Below are 22086 nucleotides of genomic sequence, written 5' to 3' on the forward strand. Positions count from 1 at the left end.
TCCCTTGCACTTCCAATCTAAGAGACTGCATATCCTGGTGTCTATGTGGCAATGGGGTTAAGAAAATTAATAGGGAGTACAGTCATTTGTGGCCTCATAGTGGGGGGTCTTCACCTCTCTGGGCTTCCATTTCACAATTCTGAGTTGGCTCAAGCTGGGACTGCGACTCTAGGGAATCAGGGGGTCCCCTTCCCTGCCTCCCAAATCAAGACCCATGCAAAACACTGGCAAAGGAGCCAAGTTTACATGTCTAAATTTTATTTTCTCCAAGTCACAATGCCAATCACATATGTGCACCCTTTAAAACAGTAACAAAAAAGAACAATACACATGGAGAAACTCTTGCAACAAAACACAGTGGACCAACAGAGACAACTGTCACAGTGTCTTAAGGTCTGGGAATCTGGGCATGTGGCCCACTGGCTTGAGGAGACATCTTCAGGTTTAAGGCAAAGGGAACAGCCTACAAAAGGCACAACCATCAGCCACCCTTGGAACAATCTCTTAGTTGTTTCCTCCTTGGGGGTTACAGTTTGAGTGCCTCTTTCCCCTCCCACCCCTGTGACTCAGAGTGGTTAAGCCAGCTGCTGAAGAGAAGGAACAGAATTAGTGACATTACTTGGGGAGAGACACAGCTGCCACCTTCTCCCTCAGGTTCTGTAGAAGGACAGGGACAATGGCCAAGTTACCCCTGGCAGTCACAAGTGCTGCAATAACAGGAATCTCTTCCAAAGAGGCAGCAGGGGAGTGGTTCAGTGCCATAGATAAGAAGGAAAGGAGGGAGGAGCCCTTGCCCTGAAAAGTGACTGGCGTCCTTAGGCTTTAGGCCCAGGTGTGGTACCCTCTGTCTGCAAGGACAGGAGTAATAAAACTTAGGGAAAACAAGGTAGTAACATCTAAAACACTTGTAGCAGGAAAGACACGGAGAAGAGCAATTGCAAAGGACAGGGAAGACTGCTGGCTGGGTAATATCTGCCTCTAGAGAGATGCATTGGTCCATAGCAACTGGAAGGGGTGTGGTAGAAAGGATGTAAAGAAAAGCAGAGCCCTCTAATTCCACTTACCTCAAAGACTGAGCCCTGAGGACTGTGTGAATACACACCCCTAAGGTGCAAAGGGTCTCACTCCACCCTCCCTTTCTCACTAAAGCATCTAGTTTGCCATCTCTCTCCACTGTTGAGACTTTGCCCTTAGTAGAGAAGTGAAGTCTACCAGAGTACAGAGACTGATGAAGGCCCAGAATTCTAAAAACCGAAGTCAAGAAGAAGGACTCCTACCACACACTTTGAGATCTTCTCCACAACGGGACACTCTGTGCAGACAGCTATGTTTCCATAGAGTTAGAAGAGTTAAGAGAGTCCAAGTATACAATAACAAAGGCCAACCAAAAATGAAAGGCCAGCTCTTTGTAGACTTGGTGGGGGAAGACTGGCTGGGAAGGTCTCAATTATCTGGGATGCAGGGAAGAGCCAAAAGGGAACCCAGAGAAGCTAGCAAACCAGAGAATGAACTTGTTTCATTTAAAGGCAGAGAGAGAGAAGGGGGCGGGGGGGGGTGTGTGTGTGTTAAAGGAATATTAATTTAAGAATAGCAAGCCAGGCTTTAAAAACGAACATCTTAGAAAACAAAACAGGATGGAGCTTCCCTGGGAGCAGCAGATGCTTGAATTTCCCAGGAGAAAGTGAAGAAGAGCAAAAGATGTGGGCTCCTAGATGTAGACTCAGAAGCCTGGGCTGTCTGGATCTCTGCTCCTCTGAACACAGCCAAGTCAAAGAAAGACTGAAAACGGGAGGAAGTCCACTTGCTTCTCCCTTTCTCCAACAGAGCCTACCCTCAGAGGAAGGCAGGGGTTCCCCCCATTCAGCTGCGTGCTGGTAGGAGCCATCCTATATCTTCGAAGCCCTCCTGGTAGTAGACAGCCAGTTGTTTTCTATCCTGGGTTCTCACCTCTGCTGTCCTGACAGGGGTGAGAAAAAGGGAAGAACCACCAAAGTGTTAGTGGACCTTTTGGGTATTTATAAGCTATTTCCAAAAAGCCACATTTCTAAATAATGTATATTAAAGTAATATCCCTAAAACAAAACAAAACAATAAAACCCCCATGGTCTTTCTCCTCCATGACCTTTAGAATTAGCTCTGCTGTAACACCTCAAATTTAGATTTCCCCTTTCCTTAATAAGGAATGCCCTCCTGCATTTTTTCCTTCCAGCTTCCCAAATAAAATGCTACCAAATTAACAGTGGTTTTTACTCAACCCTGCTCAGTGCATTCATAAAACAAAGAAACTGGCAAATTCTGGGACTCCTCTAAGCCTCCCCCTGAGATATCCCATGATTACAACTTGGAGCACTAATTAGGTGACTGTTCAGCAAGTAAGCATAAGCATTAGTTTTAAGAATGTTCTGAGTCATATTAAGTTGTACACTTACTTTTATATGATGTTAGATTTAAAATATTCAGAAATTCATATTAACTGGAACCCCTGCTTACAACCTGAAATAAAGTTGGAATTTGTTATCAGGTCATTATTATTAAAAAAAAAAAAAAAGACCATTTTCCATAGAAACACACCCAGAAAAGGAGAGAAATCTGAAGAAAAGGAAAGCCCACTGAGGTCGGATGTGCCCTAAACATCCCTTGTTTAGAGCTGCTTCCCTAGGAGCTCTCATACCTCAGGTGGTGGGGGCTTGATGGTGACTGGCTGGGGAGTCCTCCGGGGTGGGGAGGGCTTTGGCTGCACCTGCTGCTGGGCGGGGTTATAGTAGGTCACTCCTCCATATACCTGTGATGGGGCCTGGGACCCCAATAAGCAAGGAGAAGAAAAAGGAATTAATTCATCCAAACTATGATAAACAGGAAACATTATTCAGGCACAAAAATAAGAGCATTGAGGAATTTATAATTTTTTAAATCTCTAAGCTGCCCCCCTTTAAAATAATTATTCATTTCTGCCTTAATATGTCCTAATAGGGTTCTTACTTCTTCAAAGTACTACCCAGCTTTCTCTAATTCCTACCATCAGCTGACAAATGGAAGAAACTGAGCTCAGTGGTGACACTCCAGATACCACATGGTGTCAACCTTCTGGGAGTTAAACAGTACAGGGAGGGGTAGGGCTGGTAAGTAGAATACAACTTCATTATGCAGTTGAATAAACAGCAGACATGCGCACCTAAGACATACTAAAATACTTGAATGAAACACCATTAAAGAAACGGAAGAGAATAAACAGATGATGGGCATCACATAAGCTGCATTTCTAGCTCCTGACCACCAAGAGGCGTCCTGACACCACATGCAAATCAGTGGCATTGAAATGTTCTCTCCAATTCCTTGAGCATTCTCCTCATACTATATTCCTGTCTGATTTAAAGGATGTGTACTTAGGAAAATCTCATTAGCCATCTCACCTGTGTGTTAGGATATAGATGAGGCGGTGGGGGGGGAGGCAGTGCCCCTGGAGCATAAGGGTAACTGGGATTACCAAAGTTCATGACGCCTGGAGCAGAAAAGTAGGTAGGAGCAAGCAACTGCTGAGGTGGTGGCTGTCCTGGAGCCATGGACACTGGTGGGGGATAGAGGCCTGGATTGGGCAGAGGTGCCGGTGTCTGGTGGGGATGTAAACCTGGACAATAAGAAAACAAAAACTGAAATAAAAGATAACACCATTTCCATGGGATGGCCTGGCTGAACTGCTCACCACAAACTGCTCAGGATGGAAGTCCTCAGGATGGACCCAAGAGGAGTTTGTTGCCCAAGCAGCCGAAGTGGCCAGCTTCATTAGCAAGCAGCACAGAGCTCAAGAGGATGGGGTTTGTGAAGCCCCCAACACATATCCTCACGTACTGGAAGCATACAAGCAGAGGCGCAAAGCTTACCTGGGTGGGGAAGGTGCATTTCTGGCTGCACAATCATGCCCTGAGGAGGCAGTGGGGCAGGGCTGTCACCATGGGTATAGATTGGTCCCTGGAACTGCACTGTAAGATATCACATTGGGACTCTCATAAACCCTCACTCTTCACATCACATGGACAAGCCTCCTTGACCCCCAAGCCCTTTGAAAAGATGTTCTCATTTCCATGTGAAGAAAACAGCAACCAGAGAATGTTTGTTAACCACAAGGAGAGGTCAGAAGGGAAATTCAGGAGGCAGGAGGCTGGTCTCTTAGTTCACTTCACCCTGCCAAGAAAGATACTCCAACAATAAAAATAAACTCACATGGATCATAGTAATGTCCCTCCATGATACTGATGTGCACAGGAGGGGCAGGGGGCTCCGGCACAGGTCTTTGCCGTTGAGATGAATAGCGTTTGGCTCGCCCACCCTGGACACCCTGAAATAAAGAAAGAGGTCTGAGCAAGAAGACTTCCAAAAGGCTGACTCTTGTATCATGTCCCACCCTCCTTTAGGTACTGCAAAACACTTACTTGGTACATGGCAGTGTTAAAAAAAAGTATTTGCAAAAAGAATTGAAAAACCAATGAAAAAGCATCAAGATCTAAACCCAAACCCTGTACCCTACATTTCGGGAGACCCAAATTAAAAGGGAAACATGCGAAAACTGACTTAGTTTAAACAGTGAATGAGCTGTGACATGCAACCCCCTGCATGTGCCCCTTTCCCCCTTCTGTACCATTTCTTCCATCCGGTTAAACTGAGGTGGAGGTCCTGCTCCCATGTGTATGTGGTTGGGCATACCTGTAATACACCAAAAAAGTCACTGCTGCAGAGCAGACAGATGTGAATGGGACTCAAGATACCATCAAGAAAGTGACAGGCTGAAGAATCCCAACATGGGGAATGGCTTTCTTCCTTTAAACTAACAAAATTCCTTTTAAACTATCTCTGCTTCCTGTCAACTCCAGCATTTGGAAATTTGCCCCCATTGCCTGCCACCTTAATACAGCAATAAAACCTCTGAACATGAAAAAAAAATTACTTCAGTAATGCAATTCAGAAAATGCAAGTTCAAAATTTTCCCATCAAGTATTTCCCTGAACAGAATCCCTGGGAGGTTATAATTAGCATATTACATTATCAAACATCTTGAAAAATCTCAGCCCTGAAGTCTCTGAGCAACAACTAGAGAGGGGAGGATGTTCTAAATCTACCTGATTATTCCTGGCCACAGAGGTCTGGGCTAGAAGTATAGGAAGAGATTCCCCTCTGGCTGAAGATGACTCAGGACAAAAGGGAATGTTCTAGAGACTGTCTTCCAATGGTAATAAGGCATTGGTAGGAGAGTGTACTCCTCTATCCAAAGATCAACTCCAGGTCCAGTTTAGGCTACCCTGGTTTTCGGTGTTCAAAAATTACGCACACCAGATAAGAATGCAGAAATTGCCAGTCCAAATGAGGATTTCCAATCTTTGAGTTCGATTTAGATTTCAGAAACTAAGGAAAAGATCCTCTAATCTATCTGACTGGAGGAAGAAAAAAAGGATAGGGGAGAGGGGTGGTAGATAGGTCCTAGTCACTAGCACTATGTTGTCCAACAGGATATCCACTAGCCACATGTGGTTATTTAAATTTCAATTAATTAAAATTAAAACTTCAGTTTCTCAGTCACTCTGGCCATATTACAAGTATTCAAAAGCACCATCAGGACAGAAAGTTCTACTGGGCAGCCTGGCTCTAGAAGACTGAGGAAATTAGAGAGGCTTTCCTTTCAAAAAGATTAGGAGATACTCATCCAAATTCAAATGCAGTTTCTGCCTTGAAACATTTAACCATTAGTTCAAATAATAAGAACACTGCCTTCTTCCACTTTTTCTACAGCGACTGGTAACGGATTCTGTACTCAGGAGCTCAGTACTGATGACTGATCAGTTAATAGTAAGCAAAGTAGTGGGGTAGTCTTGTGCAATAGATAAAACTGCTCTGAGGTTTTTGAATGAATATACCTATGAATCCATCTGTTTCTTGCAGTTAATGAAGATATTGTCAGACACCACACCTCTGAGAGACATAAGTCCCATGCCCCTAAGTCCAATGATACAAAGGGGAAAAAGCGAGTCACTATCCCTAAGGTACCTACTCCGAAGCTCACGTGATTGCAGAAATGAAGGCTGCCCTGGGCTCCAATTCTGTTCTGTTATATTTAGTTGTGCCACATCTTGTTCAAGTCCACCTGTAGTAGAATCCACTGGAGCCTCCCAGTTCCCAGTCTTAGCAGGTGGAGGAGGCGTAGTTTCTGGGACTGGAGGTGCTGGGGTCAGCCCTTCAGGTGGAGGGGGCACCTCCTCTGCAACCTTGACTGCATCTCCAGCTTTGACCCTGGTTCTTCTTGCCCGGGAATAGGATTTCTTCTCAATAGGCCTGTCAGGAGCTGGTGGTGCAGTGTCAGGAGCAGGATTTGGTATCTCTGGGGCTGCCTCTTCCTTCTCAGGACTACCAAGCACTTGAGCATCTGCTTCTGGAGATGGATCCCTTACTGGAGTCTGCTCCAGGCGCCGTGACCGGTAACTAGTCTCATGTTTAACAGTCTCACCAGACCTGCCAGCATGCTGCCCGCCAGCTTCCATAGGCCTAAAACCAGCACAACCTTCCTTGAAGCCTCCAGATCGAGAGTAATTCCTGGCAGCAGACATGCGGCCAGTACCTACAGCATTCCTGTTGATAAATGTCCTTGGTGGTAAGGTGCCCCCAGGACCCTGGTGGCGATGGGACTTATTTGGCCGCTCCCCAATCCAGTTTGGATCTCTTTGTGGAGGACTCCCAAACCTGAACAAATGGAACAGAGAAATAACAAAAGGGACCACTAGAGACATAAACTGAGGGTCAGGGAGACTTCCTATATTCCTCACCCAATTACGGGCCAGAATAGCATTTTTTTTTTTTTTTTTAATAATAGTGTTTATTTATTTTTACTTGTTGACAGTTTGCTTTATTTATGGCTGTGTCGGGTCCTCGTTTCTGTGCGAGGGCTTTCTCTAGTTGTGGCAAGCGGGGGCCACTCTTCATCGCGGTGCGCGGGCCTCTCACTATCGTGGCCCCTCTTATTGCAGAGCACAGGCTCAGTAACTGTGGCTCACGGGCCCAGTTGCTCCGCGGCATGTGGGATCTTCCCAGACCAGGGCTGCGAACCCGTGTCCCCTGCATTGGCAGGCAGATTCTCAACCACTGCGCCACCAGGGAAGCCCCCAGAATAGCATTTTAAAAAGCAGAGACCTGGGCTTCCCTGGTGGCGCAGTGGTTGAGAGTCCGCCTGCCGATGCAGGGGACACAAGTTCGTGCCCCAGTCCGGGAAGATCCCACATGCCGCGAAACGGCTGGGCCTGTGAGCCATGGCCGCTGAGCCTGCGCTTCCGGAGCGTGTGCTCCGCAATGGGAGAGGCCACAACAGTGAGAGGCCCGCGTACCGCAAAAAAAAAAAAAGCAAGAAAAAAAAGCAGAGATTTTCTCCTGTAAATATCAATAGTGTAGGCTCCAAAATTTCCTCACCTGGGTTTCCGAATTCTTCGGGGTTTGATGTCATCAGGATTGTGAGCTGAGCGGATATCATAGCCATAAAGAGCAATGAGCTCCTGTCGGGACTTTGGAGCCTGTTCATCTTCCCGAAACTTGTCATGCTCCCAGCGACCCTCATCCTTCCACAGCTTTCGTTGACGTCCCTTGGGTCTGGTTGAAACCAGGGAAAAGTGTCTTAGGTTGGCAGATTCTGCCAAGTAAAGATGTTCATGGGGCTTCCCTGGTGGCACAGTGGGTGAGAGTCTGCCTGCCGATGCAGGGGACACGGGTTCGTGCCCCAGTCCAGGAAGATCCCACATGCCGCGGAGCGGCTGGGCCCGTGAGCCATGGCCGCTGAGCCTCACGTCCGGAGCCTGCGCTCCGCAACGGGAGAGGCCACAATAGTGACAGGCCCGCATACCGCAAAAAAAAAAAAAAAAAAAAAAGATGTTCATGAAATAAACAGGGTTGGGCAGGGAAACAGTAGGAACTCAGGTATTCTCTCCATCTTTCCCAACAGGCTATACAAAACAGGCCTTCCAAAAGCAAGAGTGAATCACAGCACCTCAGGGCCTGCTGGGCTCAAATGTAACAGGAATAGAAATGAGGAGAGACTTCACTTCAAACTACTCAGCACTCTGGAAACATCTCTCTCCTATAAGGCCACCTATGCAAGTATTTCAAATCCCAGAGGTTTTGAGCCTCAGATTAAAGAAGGCAGTGGAAGTGTGGCTCTGGATCCCAGCTCCTCCACCAAGAGTTACTAAATATTCTAAGCCTTACTTTCCTCATTTGTACAAGAGGGATAATCACAGTACTTACCTTAAAATGTTGTGAACAGTAAATGAGATAATACAAGTAAAATACTCAGCAAAGTGCCTGGCATATATTTCAATAGTAAGCACTAAATACATACTAACATACTACAGAGCAGTGGCAAGTGGCTGTTACCTGACTTCCTCCTCCTGAGTCTGCCCTCGAAGATCATGCTCAAAAAAGAGCCCTTTCCGGGGTATGTATGCTGGGTTCTTCCGATCTTCATCATCATCCAAATGCTTAGGGCCATTTTTACCAACTTTGTTCTCCACAGGCTCTGTGCTCTCCTATCGGACAGATAAAGGACTCCTTACTCACTCCAAAGTTAAGAGCTCCTATTCCAGAACCCAAATGGAGGCCTTTGGTGGGTACTAACCTGTCCATCCCCACTTTGCCTCTCTCCAGTCACAGTGCCTTTGGTATCAGGCTTTTCTTCCCCCTTCTCGTCTTTTGCTGAAGAATTAGCAGCATCATTGGCTTCTGATTTCAGCTCCACTTTGGAGTTTTCCTCTTCACTGTACTCCCCTTCATCACCCTGAAAAAAGTTTCCCTGTCAGCTGTGGAGATAAGATCTGAATGGTGTATTTTAAATTTTTCCATTTTTTTAAAAAATTTTCCATTCTTTAGGAAAACATTTTCTAACGAATTAAAAGCAAACACATCAATATTCTTACTAAAATTTCTAGAGAACAGAAACATTGTTAAAAAAATTAAAAGCACATTAAAAATATATATATACAGGGAATTCCCCGGCGGTCCAGTGGTTAGGACTCCATGCTCATGCTTTCACTGCCAAGGGCCTGGGTTCAATCCCTGGTCAGGGAACTGAGATCCCACAAGCCGTGCAGTGTGGCCAATATATATATGTATGTTTATATAGATTCCTGTAAGTTTTCCAGGAAGAAATGCAAGGGTCTGTTAACAGCAGCAGCCTCTTTCATTCACTAAGCTTATTGTGATAATCATTCATGATGTCAAATCATGCTGTACGCCTTCAACTTACACAGTGCTATATGTCAATTATACCTTAATAAAACTGGGAGAAAAAAAACCCAAAAACCAAAAACAGTGGCAGCCTCTGGGGAAGAAGCCCAGGGGATATGGATGGGAGGCCTTAAGTGTCTAGCATACAGAAGGAGCTTTATCTTTGTTGATAATTTCTCTCCCTCTCAATGAATCGTCTCTTTAAACATGCAGTGCCTGATAACTACACTCTAACTCAAGCTGTTAATTCTCTCATCTCAAAATGGCTTAGAACAGAGATTCCCAACCTTTTAGATTATATGAACCCCTTTTTAGAATCTAAAATTTTCATGGATCCCCATGAGACAATAGCTCAGTATAGTATCCACAAATTGAGAAAACATGTAATGACAAACAACTGCTATACATTCAATAATACTTTTAAATACATTTATATTTTATTAATTCATATATATATTCAATAATAGTAGTACATAAAGGTGGGAGATGTCGATTTGGTCTACAGATAATGAGAACACAGCTAGTGAATTTGCAACCCTTTATAATAACTCCATGATTTCCCAAGGCACTATTACTCTCAAGTTGGGAAATAGTGGCTTACATTTTTTATGTCTATGATATAAATACTAAATTTTCTGTAGCGTGAGAGCCCCTTAGCAACAACTCTGTCCAGAATAAAATTATAAAATTATGACTTGGAAAACATTAGAAGGACTTGTACAATCACTGCACCTGAGAAATGAAAAAAATTAAAGCCCAAATGCTCTCTCTCCTCTCCACTTTCTTCCCTCTCTTAGCACAGCAAGATTGGATAATCCAATCAATTATACTTCAATTAAAAAAACAAACAAACAAACAGGGGCTTCCCTGGTGGCGCAGTGGTTGAGAGTCCGCCTGCCGATGCAGGGGACACGGGTTCGTGCCCCGGTCCAGGAAGATCCCACATGCTGCGGAGCGGCTGTGCCCATGAGCCATGGCCGCTGAGCCATGTGGCTGGGAGAGGCCGCAACAGTGAGAGGCCCGCATACCGCAAAAAACAAAAAAACAAAAAAACAACTGGACAATCCTGCTTGTGACATAGAAGTGTTAGGTCTGCCCATACAAAGAAGGGTCCCTTAGGCCATCCTTTAAATAGGGGCCACTAGAAAGGGTTAGGCGATAGAGGTGTAGCTAGTTCTAGGTAGGGAAAGGGAGCAGCTAAGGCTCCTGCTAAGGGGGCTGGCTTTAGACTAAAGTTACTCTCATATCCTTGTCATTCCAAGATTTGGACCTAAGGAGGCAGGGCTATAGGCCAGGGGAGGTAGGTTTAGAGACCTATGAGGACACAAAGAAATGGATTCAAGGGAAGGTAGTTTAGTCCCCACTGCTGGGTTAACATGTAAGGGTATCAATATACCTCTGCCCCTCTGGTATATTCATGTACACTGGTCTCTTATTCTCCTACTGGGTCTGACACTCAATCTGTACCAGACCCTCTCCTGACTCCAGGTCCAGGATGGCCTCAGGAATCTGATCAAAGATACTCACTGAGACTCCTGATGAAACAAGAAGCTCTCAAGTTCTAAGTTTTTGACCTTTTTTCAAATAGGGCTAAGATTGCTGACTGGCCCAGACTAGTCAGTTAATTCCCCTTCCCCTTTATTCCCTGCTCAGCATCAGGGCATTTCTGCCTCTAAGTGTTTTGGGTTAGGAGTCCCAGGAAGGTGACACTGCTATGAAACCACAGAGTTCAGGGAGACTGCTTGACCACACCCACACTATGAGAACCACACCTTTACCTACAGCTTTTTAACAACCGAGTACCCTTGATTCTTCCCATTTCTCCTCAATCACAAGAAGTTTTCTCTCCTCTTGAGCTGGGAATAGGTGGGTGGTAATCATTCAGTTCTTTCCTTGGTCCTATGTTCCCTGCAGGTTCTGTAGCAGAAATTGCAAGAATCTTGCTTGGGGGACCTCCCTGGTGGTCTAGTGGCTAAGACTCCACATTCCCAATGCAGGGGGCCCAGGTTCGAATCCTGGTCAGGGAACTAGATCCCACATGCCACAACTAAGACCTGGTGCAGCAAATAAATAAATATTAAAATAATAATAATAATAAAGATTTCATCTTTAAAAAAAAAATGTCTTCCTTGGTGTGTATGTGACCTTAATTCACTACTCCCCCCCCCCCCCGCCCCAACACTAACTAAATTCAAACACCTTAAAATAGTATCAGCATGATTAATGAGAGAACTTTGTTTTACGCTCTATCCCCTCTTAGTCTGTGGTGGAATGCCAAATGAGGCAACTCTTTTATTCCAAATGAGAAACTAATTTTGTTTCCAGGGCAGGACAGAAAGATACAAATAGCACAGTGCTGAGGAGACTCCAAATTAGCATCAAAGTCTGGTGTAATGGAAGCCAAGGTGCTACCCTAGAGTCAAGCTTCTTCAGCTATGGGCTGACATCAAAACCCTTTACCCTACTGCTGACTCTCCCATTCAGTGAACACCCTTCCCAACCCTAAAGCCTAGCTTTCTACTGAAGCAAATGCTTCCCTGGCAGAATTCTCATGCAAAGGTTTTAGCTCATTTTTTCATTCCCCACATATTTCAGAGTAAGAGGTCGACCTGGTATCTTCCTCATTCTCAATGTCTCTTCCAGATCTAACTCCTCTGCCTCATTTAAAAATTTTTTTAATTTTTATTGTTTTTAATTTATTACTTATTGAAGAATAGTTGAATTATAATGTGCTAATTACTGCTGCACAGCAAAGTGACTCAGTCATACATATATAAACATTCTTTTTCCTATCCTTTTCCATTGTGGTTTATCACAGGATACTGAATATAGTTCCCTGTGCTATACAGTAAGATCTTGTTGTTTATCCATTCTATATATACCAGTTTGTATGTGCTAATCCCAACTCCACCTCATTTTAAACTGCTGTTTCTCTGAGGCTCCTATCACCTAGCTATACCCTGCTTCTCGAAGGTTAGGATTACACCACTTCACTTTTATGAAAGACCTACAGTAGCACTTGTTTTCACAAACTGAAAGAAACTTGAAGATAATTTTTGTTTTAAGAAAAAAGGCAAAAGTGAAAATTGTACTCAGTGTTTTGTTTTGCAGTGAGCTGTCATACTGGCAGCTCCACACCCCAAGCAGAAATAGTGGCACCACCAAGCTCCTGCCCTGGGAACTACACTCAGCCTCTCAGCATCAAGCTACCACAGCTTTGAACTGTGTCTGTGAGCATCCGTGCTTTATGTCGATTTATTCTGTGCATCCCTTGGCAAGATGTGTCCTAAGGTAATTGCTTCTTTGCTTTAAGCCATTTCAGCTCACAGGGACGCTCTATCAGACCAAGGGGGAAACCTGTACCTCTATGCCTCTGCCTGGGTCCACCTTGTCATTAATTTGAAGACTATGGCAAGAAGCTCACAGTTTTCACCTCCACTTTGGTCATCCACTTCCACATACACACTTCAGTCTTACCTGGAACTGCTATATACATTTTCTTTTTTTTTAAGTAAACCTGATCTACTTTTAAAAATCTTAAATTTAAACACCTCAGACTTTGATCAAAACTGCCACATGGGGGACTTCCTTGGTGGCGCGGTGGTTAAGCATCTGCCTGCCAATGCAGGGGGCACGGGTTCGAGCCCTGGTCTGGGAAGATCCCACATGCCCTGGAGCAACTAAGCCCGTGTGCCACAACTACTGAGCCTGCACTCTAGAGCCCACAAGCCACAACCACTGAGCCCACGAGCCACAACTACTGAAGCCCATGTGCCTAGAGCCCGTGCTCCGCAACAAGAGAAGCCACCACAATGAGAAGCCCACGCACCGCAACAAAGAGCAGCCTGCACTCCCCGCAACTAGAGAAAGCCCGCGGGCAGCAACAAACACCCAACGCAGCCAAATATATATATATAAATAAATAAATTTATTAAAAAAAAAGCCACATGGAAAAGAATGAAGTTAGACTCTTACCTCACCCCTTATACAAAAATTAATTCAAAATGGATCAAAGAGCTAAAATATAAGAGCCAAAACTATAAAATTCTTAGAAGAAATCATGACTTAGCATTTGGCATGGATTCAGCAAAGGCTTCTTTGATATGACACCAAACACACAAGCAACAAAAGAAAAAACAGATATATTGGACTTCTTCAACATTGAAACCTTACACCATCAAGAAAGTGAAAAGACAACACACAGAATGGGAAAAAGTATTTGTAAATCATATATCTGATAAGAAACTTATATCTAGAATATATAAAGAACTCTTACAACTCAATGATAAAAAAAACACCCAATTAAAAAAAGGACAAGGTATCTGAATAGCCACTTCTTCTAGGAAGATACACGAATAGCCAATAAACACAAGAAAAAATGCTCAACATCATTACTCATCAGGGAAATACAAATCAAAATGAGATACCGTTTCATACCTACTAGGATGGCTGGAATCAAAAAATCAAGACAATAATAAGTGCTGTTGAGAATGTGGAGAAACTGGAATTCCCATACATTGCTGCTGAGAATAGTAAAATGGTGCAGCTGCTTTCGAAAACAGTTTTGACAATTCCTCAAACAATTAAACAGTTACCACATGACTCAGCAACTCCACTCCTAGGTACACAACCAAGAGAAATGCAAACATACAACCACACAAAAACTTGTACACTAATATTTACAGCAGCATTATTCGTAATAACAAAAAAACAGAAACTCAAGTGTCCATCAATGGATGAATGGATAAACAAAATGTGGTATATGCATACAACGTAGTATTATTCAGCCATAAAAAGAAATGAAGTACAGGGGACTTCCCTGGTGGTCCAGTGGTAAAAAATCTGCCTTCTAATGCAGGGGACATGGGTTTGATTCCTGGTCAGGGAACTAAGATCCCACATACCACAGGGCAACTAAGCCGGCGCGCCACAACTACTGAGCTCACGCGCCTCAACAAGAGTGCCTGTGTGCCACAAACTACGGAGCCCACATGCCCCAACTAGAGAGAAAATCTGCACACCACAACTAGAGAGAAGCCCGCACACTGCAAAGAAAAATCCCACATGCCTCAACGGAGACCCTGCATGCCGCAACTAACAGCTTGGATGAAAACCTTGGAAACATTATGCTAAGTGAAAGAAGCCAGTATATTATATTATGTTGCCATATAATATATGATTCCATTCATATAGAAGGCCAGAATAGGGAAATCTCTAGACACAGAAAGTATATTTGTGGTTGCTTAGGGCTGGAGCGAATAAGGATGGAGGAACTGTGGGGGGGCAAGTGACAGCTAAAGGGTACAGAATTTCTTTTTTTCTTTTTAAGATTTTTTTGATGTGGACCATATATGTATATTTTAAATTAATTTATTTTTTGGCTGCGTTGGGTCTTTGTTGCTGCACGTGGGCTTTCTCTGTGGCAAGTAAGGGCTACTCTTCATTGCAGTGCGCAGGCTTCTCATTGTGGTGGCTTCTCTTGGTCAGCACAGGCTCTAGGTGCATGGGCTTCAGTAGTTGAGGCACGCAGGCTCAGTAGTTGTGGCTCGCAGGCTCTAGAGCGCAGGCTCAGTAGTTGTGGCACACGGGCTTAGCTGGTCCGTGGCATGTGGGATCTTCCCGGACCAGGGATCAAACCCACGTCCCCTGCATTGGTAGACGGATTCTTAACCACTGCACCACTAGGGAAGTCCCCAGAATTTCCTTTTGAAGTGATGAAAATGTTCTGAAACTGACGGCGGTAATGGTCACGCATACCTGTATATACTAAAAACTGTAGAACTGTACACTTTAAAGGGGTAAGTTGAATGGCACATAAATTATATTTCAATAAAGCTGTTAAAAAAAAAAAAACGAAAACCCGCCTGTTATTCCTGTTCTTCCCCAGTTACTCCTTTACTCTCTAGTCTCCAATTTCTTACGTCATCCACTCCCTTGACATTTCTACCTTTTCCCTACCGATCAGTCCTTTCCCACATTCACTTTCCTCTCTCAACTCTGTGACTCCTTCATTTCAATCACTACTAGTAATTCCCTCAAGTCCCCTACTCCCATGTGCCCAAGACTGGATCAACTATCTTTTTCTAAGCTTACAACCAGACTTCTGATCATCACTAAAGGGAGTTAAAAAAAAAAAAATCATACAACTTCACCCATCAGTGCCACCTCCAACCTCAACTACTCAAACTTCCTTTAGTCTCACAATTCCTACACTGCCCTTCCACCAACAACCATTCTTTACGTTTTTCCTTCTACTTCACAAGGAAAACAAAACAAAGGGCACACCAGCTTCCTCCCCATATACCTTTGCTTCCCACTTCTCTATAATTACAATGGAAGATGTTTCCTATTTCTTCTCATGTACTCAGTCAAGGACACCAATACACGCATTACCTATCCCCTCCCTTTTCTCTCCCTTTCTACTGATTTCTTCACCCTTTAGCCATACTTTATTCTCCAACTTAAAAAATAACACCAAACCCTCTCTTGACGTTACAGCCTTCTTTCCAGCTACCAGCTCTCTAGCCTCCCCTTCATAGGCTAATTTCTTTAAAAAATTTTCTTGGGAAAAAAAAAAAAATTTTCTTGGAGGATTCTGCGAAAATGGCAGCAGCATAGTTTTTGATCTCTTCAAATCTCCACATGAAATGGGAGCAAGATCAAAACCCTCTGGATAACATTTACAACAAAACTAGGTTACAAGCTATCCCCCAGGACCCAAAATATAAGCACATAAGAGCAAAGCATCAACAGCCACAAGACATGCATCAGATTGGTATCAGTGCTGGAAAAAGCAGAGAGCACTAAATGGACCTGAAAACAGAAGAACCCTGAACTAGTCAATAGAAAGCAAAACTGAGAATAACAGTTGAAACCAGAAGGGGTTTTACTGTCTCCAATAGAATGTGTTTAAGGGTCCTGCAGTAAGAAGGTCTGAAAGGGTTAGAGCAGTCTAACCCTTCTGAAATCTCAAAACCAATCTAGCTGCCAGGGCTCCCCTCTAGGAGAGTAACACACTGAAGATAAAACTGTTGAGAAGGGAATCAAATTCAGCAGAAGAGGGATAAAAGGAATGAAGGAAAGAGAAGGTCCAAAACAAGTTAGAGAAGGAAACAAAAGCAGAAAATCTCAGAAAGTAAGCCATCATATATATATTTTTTAACACTACAGAAAAACAACTGAAGAGGGAGCTCTATGAAGTTAGAAAAAGTTACTCTGAGCCGTACTTCCTTCGAAAAGATCAGGAAAACTAATTTTTAAAATCAACAAAGGAAAAATACAGAGATCAAATCCCACATAAACTTGCTATGAGAAAAAAAAAACGTAGAATAGCATTCCTACAATGAAAGCATGCCAAAAAGACATGCATATCATATCAAAATTGTAACTTCTATTTCAAAATGAGCAAAAAAGACATTAATATTATATAAGGCATGAAAGAACATCAGTCAGAATTAGAAAAATCCAAAAATGAAATGAAAGAACTCATTCATTCAAAGGGAGATATTAGAAATTAAAAAAAAAATTCATTTCAAATACAAAGTCTAAAACTAGAAGGAACACAAACAACACAAACACAACAATAATGCCTTATGAGAAATTAAAAGTGAAAAGGAAGAAAATATTTAAAAATCAACAGAAAATGAAGAAACAGATATAAAGGATTACAGAAGAAGGGTCAAACACTGAAGACAGGAAAAGAATATTGGGATAGAAGTTCCATGACATACTGTAGAGCACATCTCATACCTATGAACACTGATCCAGAATGACCAACTCCAGGACAAATTCTAATAAATTTATTGGACTTAAAGAAAACATACTGGGAATATCTAGACAAAAATAGCAAGTGACTTATAAGGGAAAGAAAATCAGGTGTTCACCAGTCAGTCCGGTGCAAGATAAAAGCTCTGGGTCACACTGGTATTTTTCCAAGGGTATCATGGAAAGACAATTTGCAAGAAATACAAAGGACAGAGAGAGCATGCTGAGTTGTACTATGAATGAGTGACCATCAAAATCTTTTCAATGGATACACTGTAAAGAAAAGAAAGGGATGAAAAACTAAACTGCAGACTAAGAGATAGATCAAAATTTTAAAAATAGGCAAGACTAAAGTGTAGCATCTAGGTATATACAGTTAGTAATCAACAAGAAATTCAAGCAAGTAACATTACAATGAAAGGCAAGATATCAAGTCTACTTCTCTAATCTAGACAAGTGCTGTCCAACAGATCTTTCTGGGATGATGGAAATGTTTTTATTTATGCACATGTGGCTACTTAAAATGTAGCTACTGCAACTGAGGAGCTGAACTTTTCAGTTTAATTAATTTAAATAGCCACATTTGGCTGGTGACTACCCTATCAGACAGAACAGAACTACACCTCTCTCTTAAATTTCAGACAATATATACTAGATATTGCCACATCAAAGTCCCACATGTTCCTCAATCTCAAAACAACCAAAACTTAACCCAACACTGTCCTTCCTGAAATCTCCTCCCACTGTGGTCTGTTTCTTAGTGAATAACACCATTCATCAACCTGGGAATCCCTTTGACTCCTCCTTAATTCAGGCTCCACATTCAATCAATCAAGAAGTTCTGTTAGTATCACCAAAATATCTCTCAAATCTATGTCTTGCTAGTGCCACTGCCATGTCCCTTCTTTAGGGCACCATCATGCTCCTTGGACTATCCTAATAACCTTTTAACAGCTCTGTCTCCAGTCTTGCCTCATCCACAATGCATCCTCCACACTTAAGCCTCCAACAGCCTTTCTTTCTTTGCTGTTAGAGTAACATCCAAACTCATTTATAAACAGAATGGTAAACTCCTATAAAGTCACAAGCACCAAACCTCACTGAACACTCCATACTGCCTGGCAGTCTTTCTGATGTTTCTGTTCTCTAGTGACAACTGCAAACATTCCTCACTCCAAAACCTCTTATCTCCTTTTTACTCTTTGCAGATAACTTTACCATTGACTTCAAAGAAAATAAATCATCTCATCAATCACCACATTCTGTCAATTCCATAGCCTAAATAACTGTCAGTGCTGTCCACTTCTATTTTCACTGCCACCACTCCACTCCATGCCACACTTACTACTTTCCTAGACTTCCACAGTAGCTTTCTTAACTAGCTTTGCTGTCTCTAGTCTTGCTCCCTTCAGATCAACTCTCCCCACTGCACACAAAATAATGGTTATAAAAATAATAATTCTAAAATATTACTGTGCCTCAACCTGGGATCTTGTTAACATACAAATGTCTGAGTCTTCCCTCCATCTGCAAGATTGTTTCAGTAGGATTATTTCATGTAGGTGTTCCCTGGATCTGACAAACACTGCTTTAAAATTTAAGTCTAATTCATAACCTGTATCACACTCTTGTTTAAAACCCTGGTACACTTTTTTACTTCCTTAGAATAAAATCCAAATAGTTTTCAACCTGGCTTATAAAGTACTTTAAAATTTGGACTGAGATTCATCCTTACCACCAGTCATACTAAACCTTTCATATCCTCCAACTCACCATGGAGTCCATCCCTTCTAGACCTTCTTTCCACACTGTTCCCTCTGCTTAGAAAATTCTACCTGGCTAACTCCTACTCACCCTTCAGGTCTCTATTTGAACATTCGCTCCTGTAAACATTTCCAAACACCCTAAACCCAGTTAGTTGTTCCTGCTATGTGCTCCCAAAGCACCATATGCTTCCAATAACATGGCATTTACCAAACATTATTGTAATTACTTAGTTAACTGTCTATATTTTCCCCCCTGACCTGGAATGTACTGCTAAGTTCCATGAGGGCAGAACCATGCCTGTCTTTTATTCCAGTGCCTAGTACAGCTCCTGGCTCTGAGCAGGCACTTAATAAAGAGAAGGAACAAGTAATCCCTGCATGATCTGGCCCCTACTCACTAATATGCCCTTATTTCTTGTATCCATCCTGTCCCGACAATGTTTCAGCCACACCAAACTACTTTCAAGTTTCCAAATATTTAATCTTCTCTCCCGTCTCTGGGCTTTTGTAGCGGTTGTTCCCTCCGCCTAGAACATGGCTTGCTTGGCTAACTCCATTCATTCTCCTCTGACAGCCTAAGATGGACTCAGTACCCGGCCATTAACACCCTACTTAACCCTATCCCCTAGCAGTTGTCACCAAGTCCTACGATTGCCTCACTGTTTGTCTGACTTCCTTATTAAGTTGTAGGATTCCTAAAGATAGGAACTTTGTTATATCTGTTGCATCTCCCGGGCTTAATGGAAAGTCTAATATGTAGCAATAGTTCTATAAAATTTATAGAATAAACCTTTGATCCACAATCCAATTCCTCCTTATATCTCAGGGCTCTGTTCAACAACTCCAGTAAACAAATAGCCATTCTGATAGCGTCTCTAGTAGTTTATCCAATCAAAACAAGTAAGTTCACAAACGTTTGGCTTAGGGAAGCTTTCTGCTAAAGACAGAAAACCTTATCCATAAACTGAGAAATGTTTCTGACACAAACCACTCAGAATCCTACCCTTTTAAGGTCTTCAGATATACTCAGAAAAAATATCCAACTGGCTGGCTTCACTACCTAGGCATCATGAAATGGAGTGTCAAACAACCTGTAAAAGGCTTCAAAATGTTCTCATTCTCTCATTTAGAACCTTATTTCCTTTAGATAGGGTGAAAAACCAGCTATTAACAGTATAACACATGTGGCCTGAAGAAGCTTACACCAAGCTTCCCTCCCTATAACTGAACAAGACCCTTTATAATAGTTTTCAGAAGCACAAATGAAGAATGCACAAGAGGAGTAACAAGTAGGTGATGGTACTTTTGAACCACAGGTGCGTACAGTTTTTAAAATACACTTTCCAACCTACACCATAGGAAAAAGAAACTATCACACTCACTTCTGAGTCTTCTGCACTTTCATAATCCGAGAGAACAGCTGAAAGGAAACAGAAACATGTAAAGAAAAAAAATTCAACACAAGTTATTATAATTACATCTCCCGACTGCCTGTTGCGGATCAAGCTAAAGCTCTCATTTAATTCTGACTTCAACCTATGAGGGAGATAAAATTACAGTCCCCATATCCAGACTGAAAACAGGTTCAAAGAGTGACTTTGACTTTCCCAAGATCATACTGCTAAAACGTACGCTTTTAAGCTCTATGCTACAAAGAGCCACTTTGCGGCACCCTCCCCCAAATCCTTACAGTCTGAGAGGATGTCAATTGCTGGAAACAGCTGACCTGAGTTTATGGGCAAACAACTCTGTCAGGATGCTACTCACCATCGCCCTCGATGCCATCTTCACTCTCCTAAAAGAAAGGAAAAGACATGGGTTAGTTCTGTGATTTCCAGAGGGTGAGAGGTGAAAACCGAACACAAAATGGTTGGAAAGGGGCACGAGGAAAGGTACATCTTTAACAAGCAGCATCCGAGGGAGGTCCCGTCTATTCACCTCCAGTCCCAATTTCTGAATAAACATCCACTACCCATCCGCAGAAGCTCTGCCCTCCCCCCACAAACCGCTCCTCCTCGCTTGGGGCTCCGGAGGCAAACCGCACTGGGATAGCTCTCTTCTCGAACACGTTACGCCTCAGCATCTACCGTCAACTCCCAGCCTCCCATCTTCACCTACACCCCGCCCGCCCCCCGGCCCGCCCCGCCCGCCCGCCCGCCGGCCCGCCCCGCCCGCGCGCACTCACACACTCCGACTCCTCAGCGCTCTTGGCGCCCCCGCTCTCCAACCGCCGCAGATGAAGGGCCCCGGCTCGGCCTCCGCGCTGGGAAAGCAGAGAGCCACTGCCGCCGCCTCCAGCGCTACCACTACAGTTCCCGCCGCCCCGCGCCGGGGAACCGCCGCTGTCTGAGCCGGAAGCACCAGATTCTTCGTCTTCGGTGTCCTGCGAAGCGCGCTGCCGCCGCCGGTCCGCCATCTTACGGAGAACAGCCGCCGCCGGCCAGCTCCTGACGTACCCCGCCCGTCGCAGGGGCTGCCGGGAAGCTCGAGACCTGGTCCCAGCATGCTTCACTTGCGGCGCTGATCGCCTGGCTCTTCAGAGGGAGGGGCTGGGGGCGGAGCTGGCGCGCTGCGACAAGTTTGCCGGCGAGCGGGATTGCGTAAGTCGGTGACGTGAGGGGGCGTGACGCGGCCCCTCACTTCCCCCGGTAGGGCACCGGGCAAGGGGGGAGTTGCACTCGGGCAGCCTCCTTCGGCTCCACGCCCGGCCATCTTGGGCTTTCTGAGTAGATATCGTTGACCTGTCCCGGCTTCACTGCGGCATTGGAGTTGTTTCATGATTTTCTTTTTCGTTTCTACCTACGTTTGAAGCAGATCGTTTGACTGAATTCGTTTGCTTGGTAAAATCACGAATCAAGGGAAACCTCTGAAGCCGTTGTGCTGCATCAGATTTGTTACACCAGCCCATTTTAAGCTAAAGGGCGGAGGAGAAACCAGTTGTCCGTAGTGAAGCCCGAGGATTTAGTGTTGCAGCACTACAGTGTTTTCCCTTGTATTCTCATTTACTCTTCCCTCTTCAAGTGTCTTCCCACCCCAGCCATCACCTCTCCCAAAGCGCAGGCTGGTATGATGGTAATCTTACCAAGATTTTAGAACCGATTTTAAAAAAGAGAATCATAGGAATGGGCATTTGGTTCAATATCCTGACATGATTTCCTTCTTGTTAAGGGCATGCCAGACGGGTAGATGAGGGAATGCTGAGATTTTGGCAACACATTTTTCAGCAATGAAAAAAATCGGTATATTTGTTTTGTACCATAATAAAAACATATAAGAAGCGTAAGCTATTAGTGCACCTACGGGAGTA

General features: G+C 43.7%; 1 protein-coding gene across 1 annotated transcript; it reads right to left on the reverse strand.

Moving 5' to 3' along the window:
• Nucleotides 1-487: 487 nt before the first annotated feature.
• CASC3 (CASC3 exon junction complex subunit) lies at nucleotides 488-21257 on the reverse strand. Its single transcript, XM_030839791.3, has 14 exons — nucleotides 20965-21257; nucleotides 20547-20574; nucleotides 20162-20199; nucleotides 8642-8800; nucleotides 8401-8552; nucleotides 7444-7620; nucleotides 6038-6723; nucleotides 4634-4698; nucleotides 4219-4333; nucleotides 3879-3977; nucleotides 3411-3625; nucleotides 2672-2794; nucleotides 2430-2493; nucleotides 488-1957 (listed from the first exon to the last, which is right to left on the reverse strand). The coding sequence occupies exons 1-13, from the start codon at nucleotides 21193-21195 to the stop codon at nucleotides 2470-2472; spliced, it is 2112 nt and encodes a 703-aa protein (XP_030695651.2). The 5' UTR covers nucleotides 21196-21257; the 3' UTR covers nucleotides 488-1957; nucleotides 2430-2469.
• Between the last annotated feature and the right edge of the window lie 829 nt (nucleotides 21258-22086).

Source organism: Globicephala melas, chromosome 20 (assembly GCF_963455315.2).
Source record: "Globicephala melas chromosome 20, mGloMel1.2, whole genome shotgun sequence".
NCBI classification, from domain to species: domain Eukaryota; kingdom Metazoa; phylum Chordata; class Mammalia; order Artiodactyla; family Delphinidae; genus Globicephala; species Globicephala melas.

Coding starts and splice junctions, on each gene's coding strand:
- CASC3 (XM_030839791.3), bottom strand. CDS start 21,195: ATGGCGGACCGGCGGCGGCAGCGCGCTTCGCAGGACACCGAAGACGAA. Junction 4,334..4,633: donor TTAACCGGATGGAAGAAATG/GTACAGAAGGGG, acceptor TCTTTATTTCAG/GGTGTCCAGGGTGGGCGAGC. Junction 3,626..3,878: donor AATGCACCTTCCCCACCCAG/GTAAGCTTTGCG, acceptor CTTATTGTCCAG/GTTTACATCCCCACCAGACA.